The sequence below is a fragment of the Chelonoidis abingdonii genome, chromosome 6 (genome assembly GCF_003597395.2).
Source record: "Chelonoidis abingdonii isolate Lonesome George chromosome 6, CheloAbing_2.0, whole genome shotgun sequence".
NCBI lineage: Eukaryota > Metazoa > Chordata > Testudines > Testudinidae > Chelonoidis > Chelonoidis abingdonii.
The window spans coordinates 77,195,913-77,205,436 of record NC_133774.1 but is presented as its reverse complement, the minus strand read 5'-3'; the positions used below and the strand labels follow the sequence as shown (position 1 = coordinate 77,205,436).

Genomic DNA, 9,524 nt, shown 5'->3' with positions numbered 1-9,524 from the left:
CCACAGTGCACCGCTCCTTAAATCGATGGTAGCCTTGGACCATGGACGCAAGCAATCGATTTTGTGATCGCATTGTGGACGCGCAAAACCGATTTTATAACATCGGTTTTGTAATATCGGTTTAAACTACTTCGAAATAATCGTGCAGTGTAGACGTACCCTTACTATCATGAAAGTACAGTAGATTTACTGCTGAGTCATACTAACAGGTGGATTCAGTTAGCCTCAATCAGGATATAAAAGGAGGAGCAATGCGAACTAGCCAACGGGACAGAAAGTTTTACCTGCAGAACCTAGGAACAAACCAAGCAGGAGGAGAAAGCTAAAAATGAGGCTTATGTTAGGATTTTGTTTCAGATGTCGATAAAGTTGAACCCCAGGACAGGAGTTAACTATAAACAGTGTGTGTTTATTAAGAGCAGTGTGGGAAATCCAACTACTTATGCAGTTTGAATTTTGAAGTTAATTTGAGAAGAATTTAGCACAAAATAACTAAACAGCCCATGATGCCAGCCTCCATTGCCCACTTGTTAAATTTTCAAATAAGCTATTTCATATTTTCTCCCAGGCCACCCCTCATACCTGGAGAAGTTCCCTGTAAACATCCACAAAAACTCATTATCCAGTGCCTATCATGTTTATCAATAGTGTCTCACTGTTCCCTTGTACTATCCCATTTGTCTATATCTATCTCACCTCTTTTCATATCCTAAGATTGAGTCTGGAACCATTTTTGTTCAATGTTTGTGCAGCACCTAGCACAACAGGGTTGTGGTCCATGACTAGGCTCCTAGGGGCTATGATAATACAAACAACAAACATTTAGGGGTTTATAGTGATGTAAACCTTAAGTTCTACATAAAATACATAGCCTACTGAATGCCCATTTACTTTGACTATACCAGCTATCCTTTACCTATAAGCTTGCCTATCTTCTTGAGTGCATTAAAAATATCCAGGGGCGGTATTTTAATGAATTTGGGGAAGTGAATTTTAATATACATAGTACATTTGGGCATTGGCAAACACCTACTTTAGAATATACCTGGATATGGCTGTGTACCTGCACATAGGCGTTGCATAATGGACCTTCTTATGCACAGGAGAAATCTGTTTTTCCAAAACTAATAATATAGCTAGTTTGTTAATGTAAGAGAGACCCTGCTGTATTTGCCATGAAGACCACTTGTAAAAAGAAGCTGTGCAGTACTTTTAGCGCTTCAGCCCAAATGATATCTGGCAATTATTTAGCTGAAGAAAAGGTCATATAAAGAGTACTTTAAGGGCACACTTTTCACTCATCAGCATTACATGGTCTTAGTACGTCTGACAGTATACTTGTTCTGCTATGTTCCATCTATTCACTGCACAACATATAAAAAACACACTCTGGTTGGCATATTTCAGCTTTCTCAATGGCTAGTAGCAACCAGCACTTGGATATAGCTGAACCCAGGTAAGACTGGAGTATTGCTGCTCAGAAGAGAGGAACGCTTAGAAGCAAGAGATTCCTCTGTAATATTCCCCATAACAGCGGGCATCTACTCTCAGATTGTTACATTGGTCTACAGCTTTGGATCACCTTTGAACTCCTTAATGCTATGGTCTGCTTAAATAGCCACAGCAGCAAAATATCCTCATTTCTATCTGTGGCTGGCCAGAACTTTGCAATTCATCCTGTAGGACACAACAAATCTCACACACACATTCATGATTATGATGGTTCAAATCTAGAAATCAAGCCTCATATGCTGAAAAAACTAAACAGGTACAAAACATAGCAGCCTATCTGCTTAGCAATGTAGGTCACTGGGAAGAGATTACCACAGAGTTTCTCTCCTTGCATTGCTGCTCCCTCGCACACACACTGAAGAGACCCCAGTTCAAGGTTTCTGTCCCTATAATGAAAGCTGTCCATTGAACTGGCCTTAGTTGCCTAGACTGCCTCTCTATGCAGATCCTCTCACAACAGCTGAACTGGAACAATTACATTGTAGACCATTAGACAGGGCTCATGAGTACAGAACTTTCAAAGGCACTTGACTTACACTATTGAACTCACCTCACAAAGAGACAAGATTGACCATGGACCTTACTCAGGGTGCTCCAGGGCCCAAGCACCCACCAAAGAAGATAGGGAGTGCTCAGGACCCACAAGCCACAGTCATAGGCGGCACATGACTCTTGCGTTTGGGGAGGCTGGGCGTGAGTGCTGGAAGCTCCCTAGAAGTATTGGGGGGGGGGTTGCACCAGACCTCAGACCACGACCTTGCCTCACACTCAGCCCCACGGCCCCACTTCTGCCCAGTCTCCTCCCAAGGCCCCAACCCCACTCCACTTCTTCCCACCCTCTCTCCACCTCTTCCCCTGAGCAGAGCCATCCCTTGGGTACAGCGAATTGGGGTGATTGCCCCTGGCCTCACAGGCAGCAAAGTGAGGCAGGAGGGGTGAGAAGGCAAACGGGGAAGTGAGCGGCAGGCAGACAGGGGGGAGGTGAGGAGGGGTCCTCCTACCAGAATCTCCCCCTCCCTCCCAGCGCCTACTGCCTGCCACAGATCAGATGTTTGGCAGCATCAGGAGGTACTGCGGGGAAGGGGGTGGAGCTAGGATGGAGCATGCTCAGGGGTGGAACTCGGTGGGGAAGAGGCAGGACAGGGGTGGAAACAGCAGGGTGGGGATGGGGCAGATAGGCACTGAGTTTCTAATGTCCTGGGCCCCACATCTCCCCAGGGAAAGTCCTGCCTGAGACCCCCATGGTGCCCCCCACCCACTCCTCTTCACCCCCTAAGATAGACAGATTCAGTAAGTAGAATATGAAAGAAGTGTTAAAATATGCTGAAAATAGCCTCCCCCCCAAAACACACACCTCTTCAAAGCATCCACTTGCAAAAAAGAAAAGAAAAGAAAAGAAAAAAAGAAAAAAGGTCAGTGCCTGTGACTTCACTCCTAAGAAGCTAAATACAAGGTTAATTTCTTCAACTTTTTTCCCCCTCAGTAGACACACAAGCACAACACAAAGGACATATCCAATACCTATAATAAGAACCAAAGGCTGGAAGTTGAAGCTAGACAAATTCAGTCTGAAAACAAGGTGTAAATTAACTACTGGAATAGTTTACCAAGGTTTGTGAAAGACTCTCCATCGCAGGCAATTTTAAAATCAAGGCTGGATGTTTTTCTAACAGACATGCTTTAGTTCAAACAGGAATTAACTCAGGGAAGCTGTATAGCCTCTATTTTGCAGGTCAGCCTAGATAATCACAGTGGTCCCTTCTAGCTGAAAAAACTATAAAATCTATAACTAGAGAAAAATCAATGTGTTGTGTTGTGTTGTCTAACAGTTTAAATACACACCGAGCATTCTAGACCAAAGGTTTATCATACAGCAGGCAAAGATGCATCCTTTGCAACCAATATTTAGGTACATTATTAAATATATCATTTTCTTGTATACACTTCCATCCCTTTGTGACATGTTTGCCTCACTATTCGTACAATAATTACTAGCACTCAATACTTAGATATGTTTCTGGTTATTTTATCTCTGAAGTAGTTTGAGACCTTTTTTATGAAAGATGCTGGAGAACAACGATCGTTCTGAATGTCTCACTGAGTGTGATTTGTACTACGCAACAAAAAACCACTGATAGCACTAAGCCATTTATACACAGAAAGTGTCATGTACAGGAAACAAATATAAGCAGCTGATAGATTTTACCTCATTTAGTACAGATTTCATTGTTTCATCTGTTGATGTATGGACTTATATTGGCTTCCCCTGTTATTTCCTAGTTTTAAGCCTTTCGGGTATATGAAGCCCTTTCTCAAGTCATGAAGGGATCTGTCCTCTTTACATAAGAAAGCTAGCTGAAATTTCTGTATTATAAGCTTAAATTGGAATTGGGATACTTGATATTTTGTGTATTAACATCCTTTGAAATGTGCTTGAACAGGTTTTTTTGAGATTATAATCTGTATGTTTGTGCTTTTTAGTACAGACCAGGTGCCAAGGATAAGATACAAATAAACATCGCAAAGATTTTAATGTAGTTTGTGATCACAAGAGTTTTATGCTCCTTGAAAAAGAAGCATTCAAAACAAGGGCATCAGTTTTAAAACTGAAATGGAAATAGACTTGACATTCAAAGTTGGGGGAGGGGAACTAGTATTAGCATAAAATGGCTAAGAGCTTTGCAGACTTCCACAACCCCATACACTGTTAATGACTTGCATGCACCATCTCTGCTCTTCATTCCTGAGTGACTGTGGAGCAGAGGCTGCTCTCATTATGTCTAACTCAAGCCAATGTCACTTAAAAAGAATTCAGATCTGAACTGCCTCATGGACACTACATGGCTGCCCTTAGGATAGGTTCTAAAGAATATTAGCATGTATAATTAACTGCTATACACAAACCATTGTACCCCAGCAGCCACTCTCTAATATGAGGGGTTTCAGTTTCCGACACTGAGAAAATCATATCGTTAATTCAGCCAAAGTTGCTTAACTAATGCCAAATAGAAGACAAGCTTGTAAAACAAAATGTCAGCCTCAGACATCTTCAGCAATTTGACTATGGTCCATGCACCTGTCATCTTCTGCCCCCATCTTTGCTGCAATAGTAACTGTGGATTAAGGAAGGGAAAAAAAACCACTTCCCAAACAATGATTCAAGAGTCTTACTGTATATAAGGGAGCAAAAAATACTTCCTGGGAATCCATTTTTTCATCTGTTTATTGCAAAGAGAAAGGTCAATCGTATTATTAAAGCTGCTGCCTAATCGGAAAGAATCCTCTCTCTTTTCAGCCAGCGATGCCACTGTAACAAAAGAAGAGCCTACAAACGTAGCAGGTAGGTTGGCCGACTCTCGCAATATTTTTGTACGTTTGGTGTTCCTGAACCAGACTACTGAATTGAATGCGACATACTAGCTGAGACCATCTGTCTCAAGTTAGAAATATGGATCAGGAACACTTTTTAGATTTCTTATTGGTGGGTGTGTTTGTCTATAAAATTGACAAACACAGATTCCCCTCCATCCCCCATCTTAAGTTATTAATGTTATGGAATACTCTGAGTCTTTCTTTCTTTCTCCACCCTTGCTGCTCTCTTTCTGCTACTGGTTCTCATTCCTCTACCATGCCTTCCTATCATGGTATTTTACTTTATTCACAGCACAGAGGATAACTACTTTCCTGTTAGTTTCACTGTTTTATTGATTAGCTTGGGAAAAGATAGTCTAAGTATTATATCTGGCATCTCCACAGCAACTCCAGATTGTTCTTCTGGATTCATCTCTATCCCATTTTGTAATATACCTAGCTTTCAGCAGAAAGCAGGAACTTCTCACTTAGCAACTACTTCTTGTTCTACCATTATGCTGGCCCTCAAAAGAATGATTTCACAAAGGGGAGGTTGACTACTGTGAAGCCTTTGGTGTTGCGAGATAGACATTTTCAGCACTTAACTCATGCAGCATTAATTATAACCATGTAGCTTCATCTGACCCAATGAGCAGATTGCTGCAGCTGCTGAGCAAAAGTCATTGCAGAGTTGGAGAGCAAACGCAAAAGACTAAACATTTAGCTTCGGTTTGTAAAGTGACTCAAAGCAAATGATTATAAAGAAATTCCAAATCAATGTGAAATACAGAGCTCTCACTTCCTCCACCTAATGGCAAGCTCTTGTAGCAACAGGTGTTAGTGGTATTGACAACTGTACAGAAGCATGCCTACTTATTATTTAAATATGAGACGTCCCTGTGGTACAAGGTAACTCAGTTAACCCCTTGGTTTCTACCTTTTATTGTAAAAGCAGTTGCTGAGAGGAAGGCATTATCCTCCCTCCTTATGTGTTATGATTACTATATGGTTGCAAGTCTTGACTTAACTTGCTTTGCAAGTAAATAAAAGTAACAATCTTTCAAGAACACAAAGGAAATTAAACAGTTGATCAACTTTCTTTCTCGCAATGCCCCTCCTGGTTCAGGACTTGAACCAGGTCTTTTTCCAACACTGCATATTTAAACATTCTATTATCTTTAACATCTATAAACCTTTCAAACCCGCAGCATGACCACCACCTAATTAATATAATAAATGGCCTGTACTGAAAGACACTGAGAATTTGCATTTAATTGACACAATAGTAATTAATAGTAAATTTCTCTAAATGGCAGACAACCTGCATGTGGTGATGTGCTGCAAAGTTCAAAAAGCTTTCTTGTCTACAAAAGATATGCAGACCACATGTAATAAATGAAATCGACTTCAGGTTAACTGCTTCTTTAAGACATTTACAGGAGGCCATAATAAACGATCAAATATACCAACTGCAAAAACAAAACCTTCAGATTCTTTGGCATTTTAAACATCAGACTTAAGCAGTATGAAAGGATTACAGACAATGGAAAACAGTGATGCAGGAAGGAGGTATCAAAGCATTTTAATGTCTTAATTATCTTTATAACATATAGAAATATGTATTTTGTAAGAACTATGCAAGTTTTATTTAAATGAAGTTACAATATGAGAAAATTATGATTCAAACTCTTACTGAGGAACAGAGAAAGAGTGTTAAACAGATTTATATCAGGTTTTTGTATCTGCAATGATCAAGGAAACATATTAGCAATAAAGTGAATCGGAACATAGACAATAAGAAATGTGCATAAAGATTCAAGCTCTGTTTCTGAAATGACAGCCATTCCTGTTCTTCTTAGGGGACCATTGAAGTAGGCCATCTAGCAGTTCAGAGTTTGGCATAGTCTTTAAGAATCATCTCCAGCTTCTGGCTCAGCATGATGTTACCTTTCACTTTTAGTTTACCAGAAAAAAATGCCTATAGGAAGCAGAGGGGAAAAAAAAATAATTTTCTTTAATTGTTCGCCTACTTCTCAAAGGTCTGTTTTAAAAAAGATGAACTACAGTAGTAGAGTAAGGTTTACTTTAGACAAGTCTTACAGGACAAACCTCACCAGGAATGTCCATTAGCTAAGCACAGTAGACATTTTAAGCCTCATTGTATAACACCATGAATCACAAACACCAAGCTTCTTGAAGCATACAGGGATGGAGAAGGTTAGTGGTAAATGGAGAAGTGGCGGTGGTTGAGCCATTGCTGAGGGCTCAGCAACATGGGAGCGTGCTGGTAAAAGCTGAGCTTCTCCAGTCTCCAATGTCAAAAGTTAACAACTACACAGAGGCAAGGCCCCAATCCCGTCTTACCAGACCCTCTTGAGTTCAGTGAGTGCTAACATCACCCCACTGCTGCAGGTGAGGAGGATAGGAAAAGGATGACTGAACGCTACTCAAATTTACACACGGTCAGCCAGGGTCTCCATTTTTAAAGGGGTTAAAAAATAATCGGTCAGTTGACTTTTTTCTTAACACATTTACAATATGCAGTATGCAGGGGAGCACTCACTCGTGCAACCAGAATAATCAGTCTTCGAGCGTTTTCACTGAAATTCCAATATTGCATATTTTTAGTTCTGCTCCTGATTTGAGACTCTTCATAGCCAGTTTAAATGTGGTTCTTAATTTTTATGACATTTTAAAATGTGTTAGTTTAATCAATATTGCTATACTTTTGTTTTGCAATTTGAAGGTTATATGAAAGCAAACAAAATTCTGGAATAGCACACTTCTCCATATTCCCATTAACATAAAGATAAATTCAAATAAGAAATTGATGGAGCCAGTAGTCCAAAATATATATTGGTATCGTGAACGTCTTCAGGTGGAATGCCCTTTCTCTCCATAGAAACTCACAGGTGATACTGATGTCTAACAGCAAATATTGTGCATGAATTGCAATCACTTTAATCCTTAGAACACAGAAATGCATAGATTGTCATAATCTTGTTTGTTAAGACCTTGTGCCTGCTATATATAAAGGTCACAAAATATTTGTACTGTATATTCCTACTGCTCATGCAGTATATAGGAATTATATACTAGTCAACATTGTTAGCTCCAAATTTTAAATTCAAAAGCCTTGTTAATTTCAGTCCTGTTGACTGGGATCAAAGGAGAGCTCTCAATATATTATGATGAGCTAATTAAGAATATCCATTTATCTAGGCTATAAACTGAATTATGTTAAATTTGAGACACTTCACTTGTATAACATTTGTTTTTAACAACAAATGAGTAGTTTTAAGCACTTAGGGAGGAACATTTGCAGATGCTCAAATACATACTCATTATGTCCCTTTTTTAATCTCCTCCCCTAAGTGATTTGCCTTATTTAGGAAGATTTATGCCTAATTTTAATAGATTTGTGTCTCATTATAATGCAACAGAAATCCACAGGCCCATGACAACAGTAATAGGCCTTTCTTCTTTATTACAGTCTTAATGTACAAACCGTGGGTATTAATCTTGCAAGTCAGAATATTATTACATGCACAAGGTTGATACGAGTTGCTTAGCTAAGATTTGCACAGCGGTATGTGAGATCTCTCTCTTCACTTACAATAGGAAAGTGAAGCATCTCATCCACCAGTGTGCGCCATTTTAGGAGTGAGCACTGTACTCTATACAGCAGCACCTTTCACAGACACTTTTTCAGCCAGATTACTGGCTTACAAGCCAGTCTTTTCTTCTACATTAGCTGCACACCAGAAATTGTGCTACTTCAAGAATGTCTCCGAGTTAAGAGTAATATTTCACCATGAGACTGAACATCTCTACTTCACAATGCCTTTACCTTTTGTGCATTAATCTTGCCTAGGACCACCTCCATGAAGTCTTGATCCGAAAGGGTGAAAGTAGTGTCAGCAGAACCCCGTGCTGGCCCCTGATACACCTCACCAGAACCATTCTTTAAGTCAATAGCTGAGGAAAGGAAGTAAAGTTAGTTTTGTTTTTAAAAAAAGGCAATAGAAAGAGCCATGTACTGTAATTGATTCAGATTCCAAGACCAAAAGAAACCACTGTAATCATCTAGTCTGACCTCCTTCAGAACATGGGCCATGGAACTTTCCCCAAATGAACTAGAGTACATCTTTTCAGAAAAAAATACGATCTTGATTTAAATATAGCCACCTTATTTCCAGTCTCAATTTGTCTAGCTTCATCTTCCAGCCATTGGATCATGTTATATCTTCCTCTGCTAGACTGAAGAGCCCATTTTCAAATATTAGTTCCCCATGTATGTACTTTTAGACTGTGATCAAGTTATCCCTTGATGTGCTCTTTGTTAAGCTAAATAGATTGAGCAATTTGAGTCTATCACTAAAACGCATGTTTTCTACTCCTTTAAGCCTTCTCCTAGCTCTTCTCTGAACCCTCTCCAGTTTATCAATATCCTTCTTGAATTGCGGGCACCAGAACTGGATCCAGTATTCCAGGTTACGCTCAGTTTACCAGGTGATCCAGATGGCTCTGAATCAGTAACCAGTTCTATTGTTTACCAATCCTTTAATTTTTTTGTCATCTGCAAACTTTATCAGTGATGATTTTATATTTACTTGCAGGTGAGATAAAAATGTTAAATAGCGTAGGGCCAAGAACCAACC

At 39.7% G+C, this 9,524-nt stretch overlaps 1 protein-coding gene and 1 long non-coding RNA gene across 3 annotated transcripts in view; both read right to left on the bottom strand.

Annotated features, from left to right (window-relative positions):
• Positions 1 to 1,140, bottom strand: part of LOC142047051 (uncharacterized) — a 24,566-nt gene extending 23,426 nt beyond the window's left edge. Inside the window, exon 1 of the long non-coding RNA XR_012656199.1 lies at positions 160 to 1,140. This is a non-coding gene — a long non-coding RNA (uncharacterized LOC142047051). The remainder of the gene's footprint in view (positions 1 to 159) is intronic.
• A 5,288-nt stretch (positions 1,141 to 6,428) lies between these two features.
• The window catches only part of HSD17B4 (hydroxysteroid 17-beta dehydrogenase 4), a 106,837-nt gene continuing 103,741 nt past the window's right edge, over positions 6,429 to 9,524 (bottom strand). For both annotated transcript variants that reach the window (XM_032799676.2, XM_075067170.1), the window contains 2 exons: positions 8,714 to 8,841; positions 6,429 to 6,841 (listed from right to left, as the gene is read on the bottom strand). In XM_032799676.2, the coding sequence (XP_032655567.1) occupies positions 6,752 to 6,841; positions 8,714 to 8,841 (218 nt within the window). In that variant the 3' untranslated portion in view covers positions 6,429 to 6,751. The remainder of the gene's footprint in view (positions 6,842 to 8,713; positions 8,842 to 9,524) is intronic.